Raw genomic sequence first — 27,571 nt, forward strand, 5'->3', positions numbered from 1 at the left:
GAGTGTTGTACGGCGTGGTTGTAGAGCGGTACTGCGGTTGTAAAGCGTGTTGTGGAAGATGGTTGAACTTTATCTTTCACGACTACGCCAGATGTGAACGTAAGAGCCAACCAATCAGAGTGCTGTTACGCGTCATCACGCCGCGCGCTGCTAGCTGCTATAATTGTTTTTGTCGAAACAGTAAATACACGTGATCCGAACCGAAGACCGCTATAAAGATCTCAAGAGTCAAGTTATAACATTATTTCTCGGCATCCGAAAGTATTCTTTTTTTCTATTGTAGTGTTTTTGGTACGTGTTCATCATGGAATACGAGGAAAGTGCTCAGTACGAGGAAGATGAAACTTTTTTAAACTTATTATCGTGTAGAGAATTGATTGGGCTGGTGAGAAGCAACGAGTTATTATGGAAAAAACGATGCATTTCACACAAAGATCAACAAATGAAAAGTTTGTGCTGGACGAGTATCGGAAGTGCCTTGACCTCTGTACTTTCCACTGCACTCTGATTGGTTGCTGTAATCAAGTTTACAACGTATCGTTACTTTATTGTAGACTGAACCGTTGTACAACATTCACGACTACTACTACTCTTACTCCTACAACCTTACGCTTACGCAATTGTAGAATAGCCTTAAGTGTGATTCAAGAATGGCACGCCGTGATACAACATACAACGCTCGTTCATGAATATATATTTCTTATTTTCGTGACTCGTGTGTATTTCGTGCCGCGTAAAATCGCGACTCCTCGTTGTGCAAAGCATGCATTATAATATTACTTACACTACTTACATTGCATTCGCAAGATTTACGTGCTCGATACCGCGCCGCGGCGTAATGTGCGTACGATATTTAATCTTAATTGTGGTTTTGTTTAATCAACTGCGTTTAATCAACTTTACTAACCGTCCACTTGATTCGTGTAGTATTTCGCGCGTCAAAATCTGTTTTCAACATTTCATCGCCGTTAATAACGCGATTGCAACGCAGTGATGAAACGCGGAACGAATCGCGCGAGGCAATCGGCGAATCGATTTGTTGTGCTTAAACGGGAAAATGCACCCATAACCCATAAGCACATACTTATGTTATGTCGGTGCATTATTTATTAATGCATCTAATGTTCTTTGTATCGCAGAACATGCGAAGTATACCAGTTGTCTGAAATTTATAGGCAATTATTTAAATTTGGCAGATATATATATTTTATTATCAAGTATATAAAGATATCTGTTATGATCTTTCTTGTGCAATAAAAATCAATTATTTAGATTTATTACATCAATTACATTTTTTAAATTTATTTTTAAAAGTATTAAGAAATATAGAAAAAGACGAGAACTAAAATAAAATTTTATAAAATATAGAATAACATTTTTCGGATATAAGATTTTATTTAAGTTTTTTTGTGACTTTTATTTTTCGTGCAGAATAAAAATTTTAAAAATATTTATATTTTTTATAAACAATTGAAATAAATAGAAAACAATTTTTTATATAAATAGACAATAAATAGTTCAATTACAAATTATAGAATTAAAAAATAATAAAAGATATAAGTAGATAGGATAATAAAATAAAATAATAGGTTTAATAAAATAAAATAAATTAATTGATTATACAGATAAGAAAATTTCTGATAAATTAAAAATGTGATTCTTCATTTTCTTTTCTCTCTCTCTCTCTCTCTCTCTCTCTCTCTCTCTCTCTCTCTCTCTCTCCCTATCCCAAATATTCCTCCAGGTTAAATATTACATAAATTGGTGCAAAGAAGCAAAATGCATTAATAAATTCAATGTGCATGCATTACAAATGAAAAAGACCAAAAAATATTTTGACTCACGTTGCATATATTCCACATGAACCTTTATTATTGTACATACATATGTCCTCCTCCTCAGTCCTATTACTCGTGTCCGAGCGTGGTGACTTCTCTTCATATAACATGTGTTGCGAACGTGGATTATACACATTGTATATGGAACCTACAGTTTAACGCCGATTTCGAACGGCATTTTTTTTTCTTTTTTTTTTTTAAGAGAAGTTCTCGTGGCAAGATACTCTCGGTGGTTTGCCATTGCCTTCCGAGAGGAGAACGAGCGAATAAAATTTTCTAGCTCTACCGGGAATCGAACCGGGACCTTTGGCTCAATAGACCAGTGCGCTGTCTACTAGGCCACGCTCGTCCTACATACATATATAGATTACACTAAAAAATGTTAATCGTACGTATTTATTTTTGTTGTACACATATGTATAATGCACCGATTTTATCCTAATTTTTTACAGTCTATCCATGTAGCTTGGCTTTGTATAAGCAAAGCAAAATAAAATAACGTGAGATCCAGTGAATATTTTGTTGCGGGACAGAATAATTTTTTATGAAAATTATCTCAAAATCGATTGTTTTTGTATCAATTACACTACATGAAAATACATGGCATGATATAATCGTAGATATATATTCTGATATGTCATATTAAATATAAATTTGATAACAATTTACGTTATAATAATAACGAAATATTTATATAGATATGTATATAAGAATTTGCAAAGAAAAATGTGACAACGTAAGAACTTGATTAATTCATCATATTGATTGCGATATTAATTATGTGGAAAAATTATTAGTCCCTTTGGATCTCACGTCATTTAGTCTGAATATCTCACTTGATATTTAAAGTGAGATTAAGTAGCGATTCGTGATTCAGTTCGCGATTCGGTTCATACCAAGCATTGTTTATCCATTCATTAATAAATAATTGATTGATCGAGTCATCGATTGATTTTTAAATTTCTGTTGTCTCGTGTTTCTACATTGTACTATTGAAATCCAGATATTCGCGACTGATTATGAGATATAATCACGACGATTTTTATTAGAACGCGATTAACATAAAATTCTTTCATTTCTTGACGATATATATATATAATTCTGTTTTACTTTCCATTGCTATATACTGTATAGTTCTTGGACAAATACATTTAATTACGCGTATAATTGTGAAATTAAAAGCAAAATTAAGTCACGTAATTAAAATTTTATTAACGATCCAACGTAGTTGTTTATTTTTTTCCGATATAATTAACACGCGCTTATTAACGATCGCAACGATTCGTAATCGACTGCAACATTATAATCGCGTACCGGCACTGTTAATCAGCCGGCATTGAAGGAGTTTGTCTCCTTCTCATTTTCTGGCTGACATACAGCCAAAATGGATTTGGCCAGTAACAACGAAAGTCCAATGAGTCCAATCTTGACCAGAAGAAACGATCGCGACATCTTATAAAAGGTAAAGTCTATCGACCAGAATTGAAGGGTTATAAAGTAGTTAACATAAAAATAATTTGATCTATTTATTTGCCCAAAGTAGGGCTATTTTCTTTATATTTTCTCGCATATGTGTGCAAGATTGGAAAATCCCTCGTTAATTAAATCCCAATCGCGCGCGTATTAAAATCTTCAATTCTACATTTCCCAAATCTCAAGTAAGCATATCACTTTGAGGTATCCCGCTGGATTAACCAGCAAATCAGGTCCCTTATAAATCGTGTCGCGGTCTGAATTAAAGATTTATATTACATTTATACTAAATTGCAACACGGGTAGGTAGGACAATGGATAGGTATATATCTTAACGCTCGACTTGATCGTTAATTCGTACTTGGTTCGCCGCTCAGCTATAAAATATATACGTATAATTTGGCGATATCGCGAACGATCGTCGCGAAACACGAAACAAAGACTTTTTTCGTGAGAAAAATATTAATTGCTAGGATGATTTGACTCGGTGATTCGCTTCGTTATCATAGGTGTGTTAAAGCTATCGAGGCCGTGAGGCGAGAACTTATTTATCGGTCACTTTGCCATCCAACTTGAAGCACACTTGCACATTCTTGTTCTCGTCGACCAGGCCGAACTCGATGGTCAGAGTCACAGATGGATAAACCTCAGATATATGCATCGAAAAGTTGTACGTTGCTTCGTCGCCCTCGTTCAACGGGCATTCACCGTTCGTCAGGGACTTGCATGCATCCTGCTCAGGATACGGATAGTTGATTGTGCTTCCCCAAATCGTGACTTTCACGCGGGGTTTTAACGTTTTCGCATCGGCGTCTGTAGACAAGATAAACGTATCATCAAAAGGCAGTCAATTCCTCTCGAAAAGCGTTGCATCAAAAATATATGTAGCGTTTAGCGATGGCAAAATTGCTCGAGATGAATCTCACAATAGAGCGATCGTTTTTCGAGAGCAGATTTTTTGAAAAGGGTTTTCTGCAAATTTTGTCGGCGGAAAAGTTATATTCTCATCAAGCAACGCGCTATCGGGGTATACAATACTGGCAAAAATATCGCAAACTTTGCCAACAAAATGCACGCGTCGCATTGACTTGCTAAAAGTCAAGCAAACTCCGAACTCGTAATATATGCATATTTGAATCGTTTGACGCAGATGTCGGAAATTCAGCGGTAGGATCGCCAATTTGCTTTAAGGTTGCGTTCGACAAATTCCGTTTGGCTTTCGTGCAGGTCAATATATGTTGTCGCATTACGTTTGCAAATTCTGCGAATAATCGTTCAGCGAAACGCAAGCTTACTGTTAGTTCGCTGCAATCTCTGCTCGGATCTGCATTAATCCCGAACCCAAGCTTGATAAGATTCATGCTTTCCTGGATTCTTTTCCGTATGCGTAATATTACTTACTGGCGGCAAAGTCCCATTGAGCCTTTAAATTGGTCCCTCTGTAAAAGTTGCAAGGAGAACTATTGCATCCTTCCACCCTCAACGATTGCGGCGTAGGTCCATCGTCACACGGAACATACGGGGTCTCTGCCAAGCACGCCGCGATGCAGGTCGCGAATATGATGCAAACTGCGACGTGTAAAATGTACGATCAAACATTATACTTCGGGAAAAAAACACTGAGTGAATTGGAAAATAAATTAATGCACATCAAGATTTACCGGATGCGAGAAATTTCATGATAGTGTCTTCACAGGAGCGACGGCAACCAAAGTGATTTTCGATCGGTGAGAGAATCGCTTATTTATTTGTTCGATAATATCTAATCGAACACCTGGCTACCCTAAAACCTGATAAGCTCGAAATCAAAGAAAAAAATCGCCTAGACACTTGAAATAAGCTAACACCTGCGCTGATGACGGTGCAAGTCTACATAAATTATCAGTCATAAACATAGAATTCATTGCGCACTCACCAAACGAGTAAAATAATATGCTATAACGATTAAATAAAGCAATTGTTCTTGATAAGTCCAACTTGTCTCGGCAAACAGAGCTACATCAGCTGCGCAACGTTAACAGATAAAATAATAAAGAAAATGATTCACTCGCGTTAATCTCGTAGACTAATCGTTCGAGAAAATATTTGATTGAGATTATGAAAGAGGAGAAAGAGAGAGGGATATATAATAATTATTCTTCCATTTTACAAATGTCGTATTGTGTCATATTCAGTTTTTTAAATAAATCATAATTCTTCACAATCATTCTTCTTTTGAGAAAATGCAAAAGAGCATCGAATATAATAAAGAAGGAAAACTCTATTTAGAGTAACATAATAATGATGATTCACTGTTTATCGGCCTGCCATGACGGCACCACGACGAACCGTTGTGCCAATCGGTCACGCATCCATATTGGAGTGCTTTTGAATAATATCCGATAAAAGAAATATCTCCACGGCTCACATCTGAAAATAATACAGCAATCATTACTTTAACGTATGTAATCGGTACAAGAACAGTTGCGACGTTTTTCACGCGCGCATGCTTGACGCTATAATTTCATCAGGATGATCACAAATTTCTAATTTAGGACAAGGTCTGATTCTGACTACATCACTAACTGATCATCACTAACAGTGGTTTACCTGTAAACCGCCGAAGGATAGCTGTCGAGAAGAGCGTTGTCGAAGATTTCGTAGATTCTCGGATCTGACAAAACTTTTAAACTGCCTTGATTTTCCATAGATGAAGCCAGAGAAAAGTACTCTGCGTATCGAGTAAAATAATTGCCGTAGAATTGTTTCGCTTCGTCCGACATGTGTTGTCTCATTTCGTCAAAGTGTAACCGTTGCCGTTTCATGATGTTGCTTTGTGATACAAAACCACCTGTCGCGTTAGAGAAAGAGAAAGAAACTTATTTTCACACATCCCGAGATAAAGACACGGCTACAAACGCGATAATCGTAACAAGAAAAGAAAAAACTCGAAAAAATAAAATGTATTTTACATATCCAAATAACTTGTTTTTCTCAGTGCCGATAAAGTTACGATTACGATATAATTCTAGGAGTTTTGTACTGACCAGGTATGAAGGAGACCACTTCGACCCCGTACTTGCCGACCTCTACCCGAAGGGAAGTGGCCCACGCGTGGAGGGCGGCCTTCGTAGCCCCGTAGATGCTTATGCCCGGCAAAGGCTCGTCGGCACAATGGCTGGATATCACGATAATTCTACTGCGATTCTCTCGCAAAATCGGCATCAGCTCCCGCGTGATTCTCATCGTTCCCAACAGATTCACGTTTACCTGAAGCTCCGCGAGATTCTGCGTTTGCCACTCGAATTCGCCGAAGACCATCACTCCCGCGTTATTCACCAACGCGCGCAGTTCTATGGACAATGCGATAAACAAATCTTACAGACTGTAAATTTACTCCATTCATACGTACTTTCTTCAGTCGTTCGTTTCTTTTATTTTTTTTACAACGCTCACCTAATTGCCGTTCCTCCAACAAGCTCTTAACTTTGTCTCGAAAGTCTCGAGCGGATCGTTCATTCGTGATATCGAGTTGGTGAACGATGACGCCTTTGTTCTCCAATGCTTCAACAGCAGCGTTAGAATTGGGCATTGTTGCTGTTTCGCGCACTCCGGCCAAAACCGTCGCACCCTTGGCACGACAGTGCATCGCTAGACTATAGCCCAAACCGGAATTGCAACCGGTTATTATGATAAGATCCCGCGCATTTATTTTCCGCCGACGACTGAAGAAACAGTACAAAGAAGCACCACCTGAAAGAAAGAAGGAAGAAGGAGTAACGAGAAATTTCCTTCGACACGTTCGCTAATTCGAACTTTTGATTCCGAGCTAATATATCCAAATTTTGTCTTATTCAAATCCCTGAAATTGGGGCGTTACACGAGTACCTCACGTTAATAGAAAAATTAGTCATCAATAAAATAGTCCATAAAATTAAAAAATATATATGTTATGTAACTGCCTGTAAAATTAAGCAAAAGAGAAAATGTATATTATCATAAATTCAAAGTTAAATATTTAACAAAATTAAGTTAATTATGAAATCATATATCTAAAGTATATCTCGCAATTGCAGATTTATTAATTTATCCGCGCTTACACCTGTTTTTTTTTTTCGGCACGATCTTTTTTTTTTATAAAATACATTAATAAATATAAAGAAAACGCAATAGCCGTGTGTCTGTTCAAATCATAGATATGTAGATATGTATAATATCTAGAGAAGATTTAAGGCATCAGGGAATACGTTCGGTTTCAATTCGGTCGAGTCAGCGGACGGAAGAAACGAGCAAAGCGAGCAGATAGATCCTCTTACCCAGCAAAATCATCGAAAGCGTCGCGGCTTTGCGCGTGAATCCGGCGTCCGTGAGATACGCGGTATTGCACGACATTGTAGCTCCAACTTGTAAGGTCATCGAATGTTTTCTCTCTCCTACCGAGTTTATCTTCAAATTATACATATAGCCGAACACTCTCACCCATCACTACAGACGCTCGCCTGCTCGATACACAAGTATTAGCTTACGTGTAAACGACGTACGCATACAAACCAGTCTCCGACATCGTCACGCTTATTGTTAGTAAAGTAAAAATGTATATATGTTTTTATCACATAATAAATAAATTTTGTTGACGAGTATGCTAAATAAATGTGAGATTACAATGACACTTAAATATATGTATAGCAGACAGCACGGAAAACTGGCACGACGTACGATCTGTTCTTGTACTCACTGCGTCCGCTGGAATTGGCTGGAATGAGGAGAATGATCCTACGCGATCGTTCCGGTCTGCGTGGCCGACCTCTCTAGAACGCTAAGAAATGTGACCCGATCCACCGACTGGCGCGGCGTCCTGCCTGTTGTTTTTTCGAAATGGCATACGCGATGAAATATTTATGAATAAAACGCAATTTTTCAAGTTTGATGCAAATCGTCGTTCAAAACGTTTCACACCGGAATGCTCAACTTCGATTTACTCGAATGTTGATGTATCTCTCGTAATCGAAGGATAAATAGCTAATTTAACAAATTAATATTTTAATACGGCCATAGGCACATTCTGTTATCGAGTAGGCATGGGCAAACATTAAAATCTCATATTTTATTTGTTACAACAAAAGATCATAACTTGAGTAAATCTTAGTAACAAAATCCGTTTTAAGAAAAAATGTTATGCTGTTTTAAATAAACATTCATAAAAAACAGAAGAAACATAGGTAAGCTGTATTAGCTTGCGTGTATGTGCAGTTGTTTTGTAAGCATTTTAATATTTCATGAGTTGATTGTTTATAGGGATTGGACAGTCTTCATTTGAATTTCAATATCCCACACCAAGAAAGAGCGTCGAATCGTGTACGTCCTTTTTTACGCTTGCGATTTGGAGAGATATCTCAAACTATATACTTTTCTTCCAAAGTTATAGCTTTGAAAGAAAACATTCTCGCATGAAGATGGATAACATTATCCGGCAAAAAAATAGACTATTTTGTTGAAATAAATAAATTCGAGTATATATATAGAAAATAATAATAATCATAAAATACAGAATACAAATGACAAATTAACGATTAGATAACAAATTAAATAAAATTGATTTATGGTTGCGTTCCGATATTCACTGCCAGTACTGAAAATCTATAGTTCACGTCACGTACACTATAGATTTTCAGTCAACGCAGTCCATATCGCTATTACAATTATGAGGTACGTTATTATGTTAAATAAAAATATCACATGCAAAAATAATCCCAAGTTTCTCGGTATTAAATATATGGGTAAGAAAACAGGTTTTTAATACCACAGTTTTCGTATAATGGTTTCATAGATTATAAATCGATAAGCCTTTACAGATTTAAATGTACAACTTTGATGTGAGATATATAATTTACATAAAAATTAACAAAATGTTACGTACGCTAGCTTATTATAGATATGTCCTACTGTCCCACAAAATTGTGCTCTCACATATCGTAATTGTATTTCAGTTATACTCGCGATTGCCATGCGTGTTTCTCTCTCTCTTCCGTCTCCAGAGATTATTTTATCCGTTCTCCTCGTGACCGACGATTATTACCACTCGTGATGCACGACATATTAAATTACAGACTTCTCGCCGAATTTCAGATTAGGATTCGCTATCACGTCGAAATTTGGATCGCCATCCGTCGCCATTCTGCCTAGCCACGAAAAGAGCAAAATAATTCCAACGAAGACCAATATACCGATAACGGACAATATTGCGTATCTCTTATACAGAGATACTGCAGTTTTTCGTCGTACTGGTGCTCTCGATATCAGTTTCCACCATCTTCGGAACCATTCTATGGCTGACTTGCGTTGGTATTTGTTCTCATCGTGATCGAAGGACATGTCCTTTGGATCGTCGTAAGCTTCGCATACCTTCCTAGATGCCGGAGTAGATAATCCCAGAGACGAGTCTATATTTACAACCGAATATGGTGGGCCAAGCTTCTGATTGTTCGCATGTACATTGCTGACGATGGAATTTGAATTTATGGTACTGCTTGTACGAGACACAGCCACCGTGGGTGACGACGGTATAGCTGCTGTATGATTTTGGAACAGAGAGTTTTCTACAGTTATCGAAGGACGTTCGTGTTCTGGTTTTTGTTCCCTATCGTCACTTAGCTGCAACAAAGCAATTATATCATACAAAACAACACATTTGGCATTAATTAGAAAAACCGGTAACAAATAAATAATAGTAAATACCAATGGCAAGCCAAGACCAGCTCGAGCCCAGTTGACAGTGGCTAATTTCTCTCTCAAAACATCTGCGACTGGCGATACCAATTTCGGTTGTGGAAAAATACACACTCTACACGTAGGACAAGCGTATCCCGCTGGGGCGGTAGTCGCCGGCAGATCTCTGGCGTATCGGTCCAAGCATACCCAATGATACATGTGATAGCACGTTAATCTTATACAATCGCCGTCGCTCAATTTGTCCGAACACAGGGTACAAATTGGATTGTAATCATGGTCATGGAGCCATAGTAAATATGACTGCACTATACACTATAAAAGATCAAAGTAACGTTAGATGTATGTACGTGTCGCGCATGATACTGTTATGATAAACTGTTTGAATTTGCTTTGCGTCAAAGATAGCCTACACACACACACACACACCCGACAAAAAAAAATGAAAAAACAATCGAGAAGAAATTACCTTTGGGTGACTCGTAACCATGCAGTGTTCGCATACATTGACGCGATGTTCAAAACAAAATTGGTTCGTTACTCTTCTTTTCGGACACTTGCACAGACCCATGTTGCAACGTCCGCGTCGTGCGACAGCGGAGCCGGGAGATCGAAACGACGTTGAAACGTGGCCAGAGAATCCAACTCGCGAACAATACCCGCTTTATTGAGCCTCGCTGCGTGACATATCGGAAACTCGTGATAATATCGTCGTTTTATTTGCACTGCCCACTATACCCATACTCCTCATCCATCATCGGCCACGTCGTCCGACAACCCTGACAACTGCTGACAACTGACAACTCTTGCGCCGGGCGCCGGGCGCCGGCGATATCGGAAACAAGAAATAACCGACACTACCGACAGGCTCGATGTGTGTGTTCCTCCGTTCGTTCTCCAATCTAAACTACGATGCATGGGATAAAATATCAAGCAAATAAAGTAAAGACATAAAAGTAAATCTGATCTGAAGGAAAGTGGCTTTCTCACCAATATTGTGTGCTTTGGCTTGGCGTGTCTAAACTACGTTTACGCGAGCGTTACTTCTGTAGTAATTACGATATATCACTCGTTTACGCGGAGTGAATTATCGTAAATTACTACAAAATCCCGTTTACGCGAAGGAAAATCCCGTTTACGTGAAGGAATTATCGTAAGTTACTACAGAAGTAACGCTCGCGTAAACGTATAGTATAAAGCCTAAAGTTTTTACCGATCGAGCGCGGTATTTCGGCATGTTGTATGTACACTTTTCGTACATACATATTACATTTATAGATTTAACACACTCCTTTTACATATAATTAAAGTATATATATATATATATATATATATATATATATATATATATTATTACATGTTTATCGATCAAATTTGATGCCGAAAATAAAAATTTTTTAATTTTGTTTTACTCTAACTTTATTGCACCAATTGTGCACCAGGAAAGTTCTTCGAAAAAGAACAGATGGATAATCTCTGAGGACGGTTATTCAAGTCCATACTAAATTAAAGTCTATATCCGTCGTTAGCTCGGTGAATGCATTCGCTAATCTTTGTGCTACTTGTGGATCCGTTTGACTGGATACAATATTCTGTACAAGTTGCTGATATTGTTCTTGATAGCAATAATATATGAGATGGTAAAGAGGCGTACTGGCGTTCGAGATCAGATCTGAATCCATTTGATGCGTGACAAAATGAGACTTATCAGCAACTGAAAGGAAAAATTCAATATTTCAAAATTTGCTGTATCCTAAAAGGTACGTTTATATGCTCATAAGCTATCGCTTGTAAAAACTTACGTTCAAAAAAGGTGCCATTTATGTCTTTGAGCCGCCGTTCTTGCGTAACTTCTTTGTGAATGTGCATGGTCAAGGCTTGGATTGTATCACAGCAAAGACTAGCTACTTCATTGCCAAATGAATATAAACCTAATAGGGAATTTGCATGAAAAAAATATTACATTTTTTTTGTAATTTAAATATACATTATTATAAATTTATTTACAACAAAATTTTAAATTTTAATCAATAAATAGGTATTCAAAAATGAAATTTAATTTTAATAATATTTGAAATTTTCTGTACTGTGAGAAAACGATTTTGATTGGCTGACAAGTGCATGACGTCACATTGCAATAGTCTCAACTCTCCGTCTGCTAGGCTGCGTTTGGAAACGTCACCCGAGTGCACACGAGTATACTCCCTTTTCTTTCTATCTCAGCGAGTTATAAGGTTATGTCAGCGTCAAACGGGAAGATTCTATTTGTATTCTCACGTTTTTATCTTGAGGTACATAAAAAAACAGTTTACCTGGTGTTTTAATAACAGTACTTTTACATAAAGGTACAAAACACGCTTTATGTGTCTTTGCTTTACTCATTTTTTATAATAAATGATTGTTTCAATGGTTAAAAGTATTACTTTGCTGCGGTGTGACGTCACACGGCGTTCGGGAAGAGAGAGACTCGGTCGTTTCCGGACCGTTTTCGGCATTTCAAATAATGCAATATTTTATTATTTATTTTCTCGGTTATTTTGCGTTAAAAAATTACGAAAAAAAAACAATTAAAAGAACATACAAATTATTTAATGCAATTTTTTAAACAAATTACGCAACTTCCCTATTCTACTGATGACGCTAAAAGCTGCTGCAGCAATTTAACAGGTTGCAATTCGGCACGACACAACACAATATTTCGTTAATTTCATTGTCAATTTAATCACTTTCTAGGACTTCGTACGTTCGTTACATTCAATATGTCAATATGTTATATGTTATATAACATATGACATATATATGTTATATGTCATATGTCATATGTTATAAGTTATATGTCAATATATTCAATATGTATTTGCGTTATTTAAAAAATCTCTAACCTCCAGCGCTCCAGGTGGTGATGGTGTCAACTACATAAAATGACTTCACTAACGAGTCACCCCCCACTACTAGAGTTTCCAGACGTATTCACGACCGTGGGCTGGTGGCTGCGACTGCGACTGCGTGCGCGCGTCGGTTGCATCAGCCATTGGAATAAGTACGTACTACATATCCCGAAAACGCGCTCGAGAGCTCGAGACTCGGGGCCAGCCCAGCCAGCCAGCCAGTGATTCTACATCGATCGCAGTTGCTGGTATTCGCGGTCAAACAACGGGCCAGACAACTACACCACTTCTCTAGGTGACAGAGGCGCGCGGTGAGTACACGCGTACGAGTACGTACGCACGCACGCACGCACGCACGCACGCACAGTATCGTGCACGTATGTACCGTGAAGAGGACAAACGTCCCTTTCCCTGTCGAATTCGTATCACCGCTCTCCGCTCGTTCCGCTCATTCCCCTCACGGCACCACGTGGTACTCGCGCGTGTTCATCTCACGAAATCTGATCCGCGAAATCTGTTACCGGCTACCGGGTCAAAACGGCAATTTCCGATCGTCGGAATGCACGACAGAATTCGTGCGTTTACGAGAGGAAAATTGGCGTGTCCGCGATACCTTGCTCGTTGAACTCGGCTGCGGCTCCTCTTCGTACGGACGTTCGCGACGTCCGCGACGTCCGCGTGACCGCGTGACCGCGTCGGACAGTAGCAGCTTACGTAACGCGTCTAACCCTGGCCCTGAGCCAATCTTGAGACGTTTTCCGAATGCAAAAGAATGCATCGTTTTTAGAGTCGTGCGAAACGTCATTTGGAAGCGGGTTGCCAAAGATGTGGTTGGCTCCTTGGGATCGATCGGTCGAAATTCGAAATTAATTCGAAATTGCTCCGATTTTCGGAAGAACCTTTCTGGACGACATCTGTCCCGATTGATATCGTAATATCGCCCTAATTTCCCGCTTTCAACAGCAGGAAAGAAGCGATTAAAGTTATCGCCGTTTATCTTTGTTATAAGAGACTTGGAAGAAAAAAGAAATGAATCGATCGATATTGATACTGTGACTGTGATACAATTGGCTCAAAGGTCACTTTTTAGAGTTACACATGTCCACGCTTCGCACGTCTCTTTTGTCCTTTTACGTCTACGTCATTTTCGATTCCCCGTGAATTTGATGCACGACCTCGCCGATGACACTCGGTATCACGCGTCGCAAGGTTTTTTTTTAATACGAAATGACTAATTCAACGCTAGGGTATTCGAAAATTGATGATTATTGCATAACGTAATTGTTTCACAATTGCTCGAGAGTCTCATCGCGAGTCCGACCCGTTCTTTACGCGCTTTTCCGACACGTCACGTGTGATGACGTATCACGAGGAAAAAGAAATGCACTCTGCATGATGCAAAGGTGTCGCGTTGTCGCGTTGCGATACTTGCAATATCGCGAGTGACTGATAAGCCCAAGGTAGAGAGAGAGAGAGAGAGAGAGAGAGAGAGAGAGTCAGAGAGCACGTACTTTTGTACAATATTTTGTAAAAAAAATTGCTATAGGAATATTAATTATATAATAGTTCGTCGTTATATAATTGACTACGTTTACACAGCGGCTTATAATCCGGTTTAATCTCCGAACGCAGCCTATAACTACCGTATACTATCCGATCCAAATTTTTTTTCTTTTTATTATAACGATTATTTAAATATGAACCTATTTTGATACTCTAAACGTTTGAATGAACCCTTGACATATACGTACTAAAAGTTATAGTTTAAGTATCAAAAAGTCTCATACCTAAAATGATCATTACGATCAAAAGAAGAAAAATGTTGGATTGGATAGTATACGGTAGTTATTAAACCAGATTATAAGCCGCAGTGTGTAAACATAGTCATTATAGCGTAGGTGCTCTTAAATCAGTTCCAGAAAACAGAAACGTCTCTTCACACGTCTGTGTATTTAAATACCGAGTTAAAAGTATGTTCTCGTTCTACACTGAACAACGTTCGTATATATACGCACGCTGGCACAACGAAGCGCGTGCGGAAAAATTTTCGGAAAGAGCAATTCTGTTTAACTGTACGGTCTAAAAAGTTTAATTAGGACACGAGTTATACAAGCATTTAAAACAGAAAAGCACGTAAGGGCTTGCTAGGATTTAACGGGTTAATTTTAATATTATTACTCAATAATCATAACTTTGAATCTTTGTTCAACGTCAAATAATGATGAAATATTTAATAAAACGTGTGACAATAAAAAATTATTTGTATTTTTTTAGCGTGACAATTTTCGTATAATTGAACGTCTTTTTCCAGAGTACACAATTGAATAAATATGGGTGTTCCGGCGGGCGATCCAGAGAAAGGAAAGAAGGTAATAAATAATAAAGACAGAATTTGATGGTCTTATAAACGGCAACTTATCATTGTGTATTTCTTTTTTCTAGATTTTTATTCAAAGATGCGCACAGTGTCATACCGTCGAAGCAGGTGGCAAACACAAAGTAGGTCCCAATTTACATGGACTTATAGGTAGAAAAACTGGTCAATCCCCAGGTTACCTATATACCGATGCCAACAAAGCGAAAGGTATGTATTCAGCTATTTATTGACACACGGTTGAAGACGATAAATTTATAAATAGCACGAGAGAAATTCGGTTATTCTGTATTTATTTATAGCACTAATCGTTACTTGTATTTGGAATAAATATGTACACTTGTGTAATGTAATCTGTACATATACACCTAATTGTAATCTGCGCGTCGCTATGTTTTAGGTATCACTTGGAATAAGGATACTCTGTTCGAGTATTTAGAAAATCCAAAGAAGTACATTCCCGGCACGAAGATGGTGTTCGCCGGATTGAAAAAACCGCAGGAGCGAGGCGATCTTATAGCTTACCTGGAACAAGCGACCAAGTAGGCGTCTCCCCGCGTGCATGCTACCGATCGCGGAAATCGCGACGAACGCGGCGAACGCGTGCGAGATGCCGCGTGTGGCATGAGTCGCGATATTAGTACGATTATCATCTCATCACGTTTCGTCATCTCACTCGTGTTCATCCCATGAACTCTCCTCTCGATGGTACTCAAAAGCGTTCGCGATACGTGTTCAAATAGTAATGAATTGTTATTGTTGATAAGTAGGTAATTGTGCAAATATGTACATGACATGACACAGGGATCGGGCTAGTCCCGATCCTGCTTCTTTTTCTTCTTCATCACACCGAAGAGATATTCTAAGGAGCGCTAACGCCCGCCATGTGAGTGATTGAGCCACTCTTCCGCGGATTCCGCGTCCTCGATTATTTATTATCATTGTACCATGCAGCGAGTGTTGATCTGTAAATCAAAGACAAAATACAGACTAGGCAATTAAAAATTAATTTACCTGTTGTCCTACTTCTTTTCGTTGTGTTGTATGAGGTTCTCATCGTTCGCAACAGTTGGATTAAAGCGAACCTGATAATCGAGTATTTACAAAACGATTAGCTTGTCATTGATATGCTATGATTTTCGTGCTCCGATTAGATTATACAATCGCTGTCATATGGAGTATTTGAACGTTTTATCGCTTTCACGTATTACACTTTTCCCCAACTTATAGTTATTATTAGACTCCTGCTTTATATAGGTATACATTTATATAAGGATTTTCAAGATTGATAAAACCGAAGGAGGAAGGATGTGGTCAGTGCCGGCAGGAAGTTTATGGCTCGATAGGGGTTTTATCCAATTCCTTGGCGAAATCTCAACGCAGTCGCTCTTATTGTTAGTACACTTCTGATACAACGCGTCGTACGTATGCGACTCACATACTCGAATATTTTGAATAGCGTTGATAATATAATTTAACGCATATAAGTGATAATCACGAACTACGGCAGTCTTGGTCGTCGCCAGCGATACTCGTGAAAAAAATTAAGCGCGAATTCAAGACGAATTATTTTAATTTTAAATATGAATTGCGATTTCTTTATTATTTGTCAGACTCGCGTGTGGCACATTCTTCGACAGTGGTGAGTTTTAGTATGCGCGTTTCGAAGGAATACTTGAACTTTTTGTAAGTTAACGGGCTGATAATTTTTTATTCTTATAAGCTTATTAATATACCTGTAAAAGCTTAAAGTACACTTCAACGAATTCAATCGTTCTCCGAGAATCATGACGAGTCGTAATTCAGAGTCGTCCGATCAGACCGTTTCGAACGTTGACGGCAATTATGTTGCAAAATTCAAAAGTAAGACATCTCTGAGACTGCGTTTGGGTCGTGTCTTCAGCTCTAGTGGGATCGTTAGCCCAAAGAGTCCGAAGAGTGTATCGAGTTCGCGTGGATCGAGCCCCAGTCAGGGTAGTCCTCGCGCTAGAACAAGGTATTCCTGGCAACCGGGGACCTATGGTAGTGAAGAGAATCGATCGCCCTGTACATCGGAGAGCGGGATCTCGATCTCGTCATCTTCGACGAAGTCATCACCGATTACAAACACGGCAAGTTCGCCAAAAAGTCCATCCACGCCGAAAAATACGCGTTTTTCGACATGGTACGCTATCGATAGGTAAGTTTGCATCTTCCTTTACGTTTGTATCCTTGCGAAATTGACGTTAATATTAACAACTTGACGCACGCGCACGCGTGTGTGTACTAGATACTTATAAAAAATTGAACCTTCACGGTCAATCAGATGACTTATAATCAGATGACCGTTAGAAATAAGTGAATATTTTCATCTTAATCGGTCTTAGATTATTAACGCGCCACAAATAAATTTTATTAATAATTATCAGTCTTTTTTTTTAACTACAATTTTTTTCATACGGATATAAAAAGACTTTAAAAGACTCCAACTATGCTTTTTTTGTCTTTAAAAGATTCTATCTATAAAAATAGCTCTGTCAATTCATATTGACAGAGAAAAAGAAAAAAATAACAGAAAAAGCTTCTCTAAACTTTTCCGATATTTAATCGCATGGATTATTTACATATTTTTTACACTGAAATGTTTATATTCTTCGACAATTATCTAAGACACATACTTATGAGTAGACTTAAGGCCCGGAAACATAGAAAAACTTAAGCAGTAAAACTCAAGCAGTAAGCAAATCAGCCAATCACAGTCAAGAACTTAAGGCACGGCCCTAAGCGGTAGCGAATCCATACCGTTGATTTCTTACTGCTTAAGTTTAACTGCTTAAGTTTTTCTATGTGCCAAGGCCCTTAAGACCGTCTACAATAGCCGTAAGAGAATGCAGTAAGACGTAAGCAGTAAGCTATTGACCAACCACAGTCGATTATTCTTGAATTATAAAAATCCCATTAGTCAGTAGCTTACTGCTTACGTCTTACTGCATACTCTTACGGCTATTGTAGATGATCCTTTTTACCTCCTTTTCTTTGGTATTTATAATAAAATCGTACAACGAATAATCCCTTTTTTCAATCCTTTGTGGGCGTTTCGCTGACCTGGAACCACGGTGTGGCGTTTGTCAAAGGGTAACTCAAACTATTTTTATCCTCCGACAATGCTCGACATCTTCAATGAAAGATTATTCTCGCGGAGCAGATAAACGCACTTCGCTATCATGTGCATTAGCAACGTTTGTATAACGAATAAAACATACTTTGTAAACTGCCTGAGTCGTAATCAGATTCTGCTAACGCGACCATGTGATTCTCCTGCTGTGCAATAGTACGCATAATAATCAAACTGAATTGCGCTTGTAATTGCGGTGCTCTCTATCGTTATTTTATTGTTATTGTTAACCTTTTAAAAAATTTGTTAAGAATTTTTTATATATAATTATATATAAAATAATTATATATGAAATCTATATATATGTGTGTTTTCTTTCTCTTGAGTATAATCTCTGTTCGTATACATACATATTTTTCTTATATATATACATATATAAGAAAATTAATAAGAATAATAGAAAAATCATTAAAAAGTTACTTTTCTAACTTTCAACTTATGGTTTTTTCTTTTTTGCAAAAAGTAAAATTGTGATTAGGTTATACGGTTATACAATATATAAGTTATAAAAAATATATATAATCATATTTCATATATATAATTATTATCTATATTCATATATGATTAGATATATAGGCAATTTTTTCTCATTTCCTCAAACTTCATTTTTTTGTAAAAAAAAATGCGAAAATTATCTTTTTAATTATTTTTTATTATTTTTTTTCGTGTATATATGAACACAAATTATACAAAAGATAGAAAATATATATGAACATAATTTGTAGATATATAATTATACATATATGTATATGAAAATTTTTTACATAAAAAGGCTAAATTTAGAGAAGTTTCTCTCTCTCTCTCTCTCTCTCTCTCTCTCTCTCTCTCTCTCTCTTAAGAGAAACTATTAACAGTATTTAAAAAATAATCTTCAGATTTTATAACTTTGGATCAACTTAAGATTTATCATTAACATTTTCTTGCGTTATATGGCTAAATTTAAAAGAAAATGTGTTACTTAAGATTACTTTCCTGACATGCAAAGACCAACGTAAAATTGCGTTTTGGACTTAAAGTGGGTCTTGTATAATGCAGCGAACTACTAAAAAATATCGTTTATGTGGAGATTTTGCTACATGTTTCTGTATTTTTATTCGATATTAGGAATAAGATATCTATTATACCATAAACTTAAAATTTTGTTATTTAAAAATTTGGTGCATATTTTTTACATGGACAATAATCGCGACGTTTTGATAGACAATCACACATGCGCATCTTTTCATATATTGGAAAAAGTCCAAGAACAAATGCGCGAGTATCGATCAGAGTCCGACACCTTTATGTTTGCGTCGCGCACACGCTCCTCGTCAAGATAATAGCGACAAAAATCAAATGATCCTTGCAAGATACCTACTGGTCAAAGTTTTATCACATATAAAACAGTTGACGATTTAAGGATCATTTGAATGACTCGCACCAGAAATACATGCGATCGCACCTTGTGCAGTTCAAGTCACGCAAGACAGATAATCTGACTATGCGAACAAAGGGTACTCGATCGTAAGGCAAATAAAGCCACAAGGAGGGCGGATGGCAAAATTTTATGATTTCTCTGTTTAATCATGCGATTTTGGAAGCAACCGTCTTACGAAGATTGCAAAGCTATATACCATTTTCTTTGTAATCGTAGAACTGCATAGTTATACGAAAATAAATGTGAAACTAGAAATTCGAAAATCCGGGAAGGCACGGTTTTTCGTTTTCAAAGTATCCTTGTTGACTTTTAAGATTTGACCTAGTTCAGGATGCCCGATCGCCCTAGATAAACAGGGAACGTGGTTCTTGCGTGGGATACGCGGATCTTTTTCCGAAGCGAATAAATTATGGCGAATTGATACAATAGGAGCATCGTTAACGATGATGCTGAACAGTCCAAAGTTTCTCGATAAGATAAGTTAGCAAACATTCGCAGAATTTGAATAAATTACAGAATAAATCTTGAATACAAGAGTAATAATATTCGCGCGGGGTACACGGGACGCGCGTTTTAGCGTACGATAGTCGTGGCCCTGCGTGGTTGGTCTTTTTCGTACATCGAGGAACCACCGACCGATGGGTCGATGCAGCGTCGGCGCTGCGGAGTGCGCAACCACGAAGACGAGCACCCCACCACTTTCACCTCCGTGTGCCGTCCCAACGATCGCGTCAACGTGAAGGTGCGCGACGGGGAGGAAAACCTTCTCACCTCTCTCTCTCTCTCTCTCTCTCTCTCTCTCTCTCTCTCTCTCTCTCTCTCTCTCTCTCTCTTTCCTCGTTCTCTCCTGTCCCCCGGTTTCGATGCACCTCGTCGCCGCGACTCGCAGAACGCTACGCGCCGCGCACGGGACCACTGTGGTTCACCAGCCGCGCGTTCACCAACCAACCAGCTGACCCAGTCAAAGTGTTCTCGCTCGGTAGACGGGCTATAACAATCAAACACGAGTCCATCAGGTGAGTGATTCAAACACGATTCAGGGAAGAATACAAATTGATCGCTTGGAGAACCGTTTAATCCTGAAACCCTATGAATCTAGAGGCAACTGTGGCAAATAAATAGAATTAATATAGTAGTCATGTCGCGAGGGGTTCCTTATGGTCTGTTCCTTCTGTATAAAACCATGAAGACTCCTGTCTTTCATCGACGTACGTTTTCATCGTAAGTTATCGTAACATTATCATTTCGTGATATCGAAAATGAATATTCATCGTCAAGCCAAGTCACGCACTTGCCTCAACATTCGCGTTGTACGGTCGACGTAATTTTACAATTAGCGACTGTTATATTTATTCTTCCGCTGAAGCCATCGTAGTGAGGTATAAAGTACGACGATAATTATATCATTGGCGATTATAATGCATTTTCGCTGAAGCTAAAATAATTTTATGATTATTAGGAGTTTTTGCCTTGATTATTTTCCATTTTTAACAATGCTGGTCGAATTTGTCTCTGAGGCATGTCTTATTGAAGTCCCTTTCTCCGAATGTCCAGAACTCTAGAAAAAGTCTGGATTTTTCTTGATGTTTCAAGCTTCCGAGTCGCCCGAGTCGTTACGGCTGTCGTGGCGAGTTTATCGGCTGTCGCATTAAATTAATCAATAATTCTCGCGGCGAGACTAGTTTGCTGTCAGTGCGAATTAATGTGACAGCGCGACATCGTAATCGCGCACCAACCAGAGTGGACGATTCGAAACACGATTGGACTCTTCGAGGAGCGATCTCGTACCTCGGGAAATCTTTCTCTCTCTCTCTTGGAGAAAATTTTGTATCCAAGTAAATTCTATTCTCAGAACTGTCGGTACTTGAGACAATTATATTTAGTAACTGTTAAATTACTAAGACGTCGGGATAACCCAAGGAGCGGAAGAAAATCTTCGCTGTGTGTGTATATCTAATTTTAGAGACCTCGCACAATCTTATGTTAACGTAGATCGATCGGTATATTTTACCATTGTGGATACACAACGATTTCTGTTATTATAACTTAACGCGGCAACTGATGGCAGCAAGGTCTGTTTAATGATCTCATATCCTGTACGCGTGTCCGACGACATTTTCGCGCGTATATACACGGATATAAATATATACCGTTTATACCAATTTATATTCCGCTTTCGCCAATGGTCCGTAACCTGCGTTATTCACGCGTGTACCAAGTAAAGCCCATTCAGTAAAGTAGCGCATGGATATCTAAGGACAGTCTCGAGCAACGACCAAGATTTAGGACACGGAATTTCTCGACACGCGTGCATAAAGCTTACATATGACATATATCCACGTGCTAGCATCGCAAGAATAATTTGTACTTAATGTCACTACTTGGACTAGATTTTATGCGAAACAGCTGCCATCCCGATGACTCGATAGAAAAAGATTCTATGAAGATAAAATACAACTTGTTAAGAAGGAACCTTCCTAACGGTAAAACTAGGTGTGTAAAAAAATGATCCAGATAACATTGAACGGATCATTTTAAAATATAAAAATTAGGAAATCTCGATCGTTCCCTTTCTACGGATCTTGTTTATATCTATTTTAAAAGAAAGGAGAGAGAAGACGTATGGAAAGGGCCGTATTTCTGGAGATTCAATTTCAACTACCTAACTGTAATTGCAGCTGCGGGTTGAAGCTGTTACAGAGATACATACATAATAAGTTACGGCGAAACGCGCGCAGTTTTCCGTTGCTGCTATTAGTGATGTGTGACATCACGATCGCGTAACCCAGACGACTGCCGGTTATATACAGAGAGACAAGATAAACACAGATAAAAAGTCTTCGTAGAAAACGCATGGCTTACTCGTAACTCATAAACGAGTTTCCACTTTCCATCCACATGTTTCCATAAACATTGTGTCAAAGTTAACCGAAATCTAATTGACTTTCCGGCTATTTCCAGAAACAAATGTAAAAAGAATTAGAGAATCGGTTGAGCCTTAGATAACTATGATTGATCGCTGTAGGGATGAACTAGAGTCGCAGCGTTACGTGGCGATTTTGCTTTGTAAAAAAAACGGTGATGGAAAAAGGAAAAAGGCGGCCTCCGTTCGCCGCGGGCTCGAGAGTGACACGGCCGTGTATACATATATGATGTCAGTCCGCATCATCGGCATCGGGGCGAAAAGTAGGTCTAGGGAATTAATCAGCTGGCCGAAAGAAGCGCGTGCGCCATCCGAGACGCCCACCTAGCGATCGTGCTTCTGGAAACGGCGATTTCGCAAGAGTATAATAAACAGCCGTATATATCATACACACACATACAAAGCAATCTGCTGACTGGTCGCGTTTGTTTCCACATATATATACCATTTGGAAAATTTGATGGAATTGCCGCGAGACAATTTCACGATCCAAGTTTAAATAAAATTTACTAAATGGGAATGTAGTTGCTGAGATTACACATATTATCGGAATATATAACATAGATGCACAACATATACACATCCACATATTTCGAAATTAGGGATTAATAGCTTAATTATTTTTACCTTGCGTATAAGGTAACGCAGAAACGTCCGTGACCGCATAAGCATTTAACTTTGGGATAAACATAGTCAAGGTTGATATACGACACTTATGTAAAAAGGTCCGCGGATCTCCGCTGATCGAGATTCATTGTGGAATAATTGCACATTTGCTTGTAAATTATTGCCAGAATCACTCGCGCACCAAAATCATGTATCATTGGCATCCAGGCGGGCGCGCATTAAGCCTAACTAATTAATCTATAAAGAAAATATCTGAATCTGCATTGATCACTTCTAAAAATCTTTTCATTTCTAAAAATAGCAACAATACATCCATTGCAATCAAGCATGAAAGTTAACTAAAAACGCTCGTTTTGTTAATCTTTCGCTGTAGCTATAGTTATTTTCAACCGAGAAATAAAAATTGGTAGCATTGAAAATTCAAATGTTTGAGCACAATATCTTTTAAACATTTATAATTATATGTGATTTACTAGATATATTTTATTTATGTTCATCAGCTATGCATTATAGTCGCCATATACGCAGCCTCGACAGACGGCCGCTATAGTGATTATCGCATATATATATATATATACACAATACGGGGATAGAAGGCCACTATAGTGGCCGTTAGTGATAAAAAAAATATAAAGTACATAGTATGATGCAACTGACGATGGCTCCAGCGTTAACTAACTCTCGTTCCCTGTCTCCACTTCTGACAAAGTGGAGAGTAATTCTTCTCTCTCTACTATTCACTTTCCCTCTCACGTAACCGCAGACATGAAGTATTCGCCGCAGCAACAGCAGAAGCAGCGGAAGTCGGAGAGCAGTGACGCCGCATCCATGGACGCTACCCTAAGCCGGCCGTCCGGCACACAGGAGCAACGCAAAGCCTCGTCGACGTCGTCGTCGACGCGGGTACCCGTCTGTCGTTCGCCATCCACCGGCATGTTCGCCTGGATGCGCGTGTTTCGGCTTGCGTCAATGTTGCACCAAGTCGGCTGCTAAGGCTCGCCTTGACTAGTATGGACCGCATTGGAAGCGACAGAGAAGGAAAGAGAGAGTCGGAAAGAAGAAAAGAGAGAGGGAAAGAGAGCCGATAGAATCGTTATACCTTAACAATCTCAGATTAAATAATTAATATCGTACAACACAGCGGAGACGCGCGTAGCGCACGAGCGCGAAGCGGCGGCTCTGTTTCGTCCTCCTTATTCGCGTCGCGATTTAAAAAAAAAAAAATATATATATATAATTATATATATGTATATATAAATATGCATATATATTTATGAATGGCCAAGTCGTTAACGTATGGACATGGCCAATGTGTTGTAGCTCGATCATAGTGCATTACGCGAAGATGAATCGCCGAGTTGCGATTCGCCGTGTACAGTTGTTGAGATGTAACTTGGGCCGCACCCGCACTGCATGAGCCGCATCACCCGTCCTGACGCAAAAAAATATGAAAATAAATCCCTCTCTGTGTGTCGCATTTCCTCACGTCAAGGTAGATCGCGCTCTTATTCGCGCTTTAATTTAACAAACTAACGCCATCAGTTATTACCCTATTCGCGTAGATCAAAAGGTTCTTGACTTGTCTAATTTACGCGGATAAGAGTTACGCAAAATGAGCAATTAGTCCAGCAGTTGCACCAGTTACATCCGATCTGTTCGCTTCTGCGAATAGTCGGGCGCGGCCCCAGTCGCACATACAGAATAATAAAACAACATGCACGCGCGTGTATGTTTCGCGAATAGAATAACGTGTGTCTCTCGCGTGTATATAAATAAAATCGTAAAACGCGGGTTGAAGAATTACGTATAGCAATTTGAGCAAGGTTGAGCGAGGATGCGAATCGATCGCGGAGGAGACTTACTGTCTCGCGGGCGATCTGTGGTACACGCTTCGATAGATCGGACACGTAACAATAACGACGTTATTCGCGGAACTCCGCCGCGGAACATTAGCCGATCAATCCGTCGATTGATCTTTACGTAGCACGAGCCTCGACGAAGTCAGAGACAATTCGTCGGTTACAATTAGACATTAGAGAGAAAGGCTCCACTCATTCCGGACGAACGCGCGTCGTGATTCGTGCGCGTTCGAATACAGCGTCTGCCAACAGCGATATGACTCGTAGTCGGATTACGAATATTACAAAATACGTAGCGTCGCGACGCTCCGCGAAGCTGACGAGTTTCATTTCCTTTTCTCGCAATCCTTTTTGCCAGTACCTCCTTAAGTTTCTTCCTCTCCTTTTCTCGTCTCCTATTGCTCGATGCTCGACCGATGACGTCGGCGTATCCCGCCGCGCACCGTGGATTCTATTTTTATATATCACACGTGCAAATGACGAGGAGGCGACGTATCGTTTTTTTCTCCTTCCCTCCCCCCCCCTTCCTCCACTTCCCCGCCGCGAAGCGTCGTGCTTCTTATCACGAGTAGGAGAAAAATGATGAGATCCGGTTAACGAGGTGCGTTCCGAGTTCCGAGGAACACTGCGGGGAAGTCACGCGACTTCCTCTAGGATTACGTCCGCGTCCGTCTACTCCTACTCCTACACGTTGATTGTCTCGTCACGTTCAGCGCCGAGCTCTATCGATGTTATATCTCGTTGATCGTTACATATATATATTTTATGATTGCAGATTCACGAATAAATTAAATATTTGCTTTAACCTGTTATGGCGTCTAAATTGTTTCTCCCTTTCAAAGTATTTATTAACGGCGTCGACGGCTCGTTTCAATAATGTGCGAGAGCTAATATGGCATATGAAAAAGTAACATACATGAATATTTATGACAATCGAATTAAGTAGAAATTAAGATTTATTGGAATTTGTGGCCGTTCTGCATTAATTTTAACCTCTTTTTTCCTTATTTTAATTATAACTATAATATTGCATAATTGAACAGTAATGCTACGATTGCGCGAAGTTGACTTGATAAAACTGTCACACGTTCACATATTCTATCGATACAATTACTATACGTAATGATGGATTTTTCATTAAACGCAGTTCTCGAAATCAAGTTGCGCCTAAAGACATGAAATCTGTTATTAGATAATGCTATTTGTATACCTAATAGAAATATCGCGTATATTGCGACGAGATATCAAACAATACTGGTTTTGGGGAAATTTGCATAGCTTGGAAAATTTCTCGTGCAGTAATGCCCTCTCGGCAAACATTGCGATTTAAACTTTAAACTATGGATGCATGGTAAAGAGAGAAAGTTGTGGAGAATCTATCGCGATTCAGTTGGTTGATCGCTAACTCTACTTATTCCTCAAAATATTACATTTATTATTAAGATCGTCATGTATATATGCTGAATAATTTTTATAAATTGTTATCTCCAAATAATTTCCAATTCAAGAAAATTACTTCATAAAATGAAGATAATAAATTCTCAATAGTTTAGTAAGAAACATTTTAACTACCATTTCGTAATGGTACAAGGCGATAAATAGAGTGTTCGCTAATGAACCTCAATTATCATATACATAGGTATACACGTATAGCTATTTCTGAATCGACCACGAATGGTACGAATATCATTTATATAATATTTAGATCAGTCCGCTGTAGCGTCGGTAACGCGTAAAGCGCGTTGCGTACGCGACCTGCCTTATCTGCGAAGAGTAGACGAATGCCGGACCTCAACAAAGTTGCCCCAAGTGGATTATTGATATTTTTTTTACCAATCGTTTGGTGGTTGATTGGTAGTATTTGGTACCGTATTCAAAACGTTTGGTAGCTTCTCGTTCTTTTAGGAAATCGAAAACAAATTTTTGATCTTCTTTTAGCCCTCCCACTTCGACTGTGGCAATTTTTTTTTTTAATCGATTGGTGATTGATTGGTAGTATTTGGTACCGTATTCAAAACGTTTGGTAGCTTCTCGTTCTTTTAGGAAATCGAAAACAAATTTTTGATCTTCTTTTAGCCCTCCCACTTCGACTGTGGCAATTTTTTTTTTTAATCGATTGGTGATTGATTGGCAGTGTTTGGTAACGTATTGAAACTTTTTGGTAGTTTCGCGTTTTAAAAAGAAAGAATTAATTGTCAACAAATTTTTAACCTTCTTTAGCGCCTCCACTTTAACTGTTGGGAATTTCAAAATCTTTTTTACCAACCGTTTAGTGGTTGATTGGTAATGTTAAGAGCTGCATGGTAAGTTATT

At 38.6% G+C, this 27,571-nt stretch overlaps 6 protein-coding genes across 9 annotated transcripts in view; 3 read left to right on the forward strand and 3 right to left on the reverse strand.

The window, feature by feature from the left end:
* Positions 1 to 2,315: 2,315 nt before the first annotated feature.
* On the reverse strand, positions 2,316 to 5,142 carry LOC143905621 (NPC intracellular cholesterol transporter 2). The gene is made up of 3 exons (XM_077421141.1): positions 4,973 to 5,142; positions 4,713 to 4,880; positions 2,316 to 4,124 (listed from the first exon to the last, which is right to left on the reverse strand). Exons 1-3 carry the CDS (start codon positions 4,989 to 4,991, stop codon positions 3,856 to 3,858), a joined length of 456 nt encoding a protein of 151 aa, XP_077277267.1. The 5' UTR covers positions 4,992 to 5,142; the 3' UTR covers positions 2,316 to 3,855.
* A 323-nt stretch (positions 5,143 to 5,465) lies between these two features.
* Positions 5,466 to 8,703, reverse strand: Sro (SDR family oxidoreductase shroud). Of its 3 annotated transcripts, none has more exons than XM_077421137.1 (6): positions 7,817 to 8,703; positions 7,607 to 7,723; positions 6,747 to 7,043; positions 6,338 to 6,643; positions 5,901 to 6,141; positions 5,466 to 5,720 (listed from the first exon to the last, which is right to left on the reverse strand). In XM_077421137.1, exons 1-6 carry the CDS (start codon positions 7,833 to 7,835, stop codon positions 5,600 to 5,602), a joined length of 1,101 nt encoding a protein of 366 aa, XP_077277263.1. In that variant the 5' UTR covers positions 7,836 to 8,703; the 3' UTR covers positions 5,466 to 5,599. The 3 variants fall into 3 exon arrangements, with proteins under 3 accessions (XP_077277263.1, XP_077277262.1, XP_077277264.1); XM_077421136.1 differs by having other exon boundaries at positions 7,607 to 7,789; positions 8,026 to 8,700; XM_077421138.1 differs by having other exon boundaries at positions 8,026 to 8,699.
* Positions 8,704 to 9,060: 357 nt separating this feature from the next.
* On the reverse strand, positions 9,061 to 12,227 carry LOC143905620 (zinc finger protein-like 1 homolog). The gene is made up of 6 exons (XM_077421140.1): positions 12,104 to 12,227; positions 11,819 to 11,947; positions 11,671 to 11,730; positions 10,486 to 10,923; positions 10,026 to 10,331; positions 9,061 to 9,941 (listed from the first exon to the last, which is right to left on the reverse strand). The coding sequence occupies exons 4-6, from the start codon at positions 10,585 to 10,587 to the stop codon at positions 9,387 to 9,389; spliced, it is 963 nt and encodes a 320-aa protein (XP_077277266.1). The 5' UTR covers positions 10,588 to 10,923; positions 11,671 to 11,730; positions 11,819 to 11,947; positions 12,104 to 12,227; the 3' UTR covers positions 9,061 to 9,386.
* A 776-nt stretch (positions 12,228 to 13,003) lies between these two features.
* On the forward strand, positions 13,004 to 16,287 carry Cytc (mitochondrial cytochrome C). Its single transcript, XM_077421143.1, has 4 exons — positions 13,004 to 13,215; positions 15,216 to 15,273; positions 15,347 to 15,488; positions 15,679 to 16,287. The coding sequence occupies exons 2-4, from the start codon at positions 15,235 to 15,237 to the stop codon at positions 15,822 to 15,824; spliced, it is 327 nt and encodes a 108-aa protein (XP_077277269.1). The 5' UTR covers positions 13,004 to 13,215; positions 15,216 to 15,234; the 3' UTR covers positions 15,825 to 16,287.
* A 134-nt stretch (positions 16,288 to 16,421) lies between these two features.
* Positions 16,422 to 27,571, forward strand: part of LOC143905616 (rap1 GTPase-activating protein 1) — a 110,297-nt gene continuing 99,147 nt past the window's right edge. The window contains exons 1-2 of one of the 2 annotated variants that reach the window (XM_077421129.1): positions 16,422 to 16,920; positions 17,182 to 17,457. In XM_077421129.1, coding sequence (XP_077277255.1) covers positions 16,862 to 16,920; positions 17,182 to 17,457 — 335 coding nt within the window. In that variant the 5' untranslated portion in view covers positions 16,422 to 16,861. Of the gene's footprint in view, positions 17,458 to 27,571 lie in introns of both variants that reach the window. The other variant, XM_077421128.1, reaches the window with a different exon arrangement.
* On the forward strand, positions 20,706 to 26,063 carry LOC143905625 (uncharacterized). Its single transcript, XM_077421144.1, has 2 exons — positions 20,706 to 20,865; positions 24,163 to 26,063. Exon 2 carries the CDS (start codon positions 24,165 to 24,167, stop codon positions 24,390 to 24,392), a length of 228 nt encoding a protein of 75 aa, XP_077277270.1. The 5' UTR covers positions 20,706 to 20,865; positions 24,163 to 24,164; the 3' UTR covers positions 24,393 to 26,063.

Source organism: Temnothorax americanus, unplaced genomic scaffold (assembly GCF_048541705.1).
Source record: "Temnothorax americanus isolate GAGA-0224 unplaced genomic scaffold, ASM4854170v1 Scaffold64, whole genome shotgun sequence".
NCBI lineage: Eukaryota > Metazoa > Arthropoda > Insecta > Hymenoptera > Formicidae > Temnothorax > Temnothorax americanus.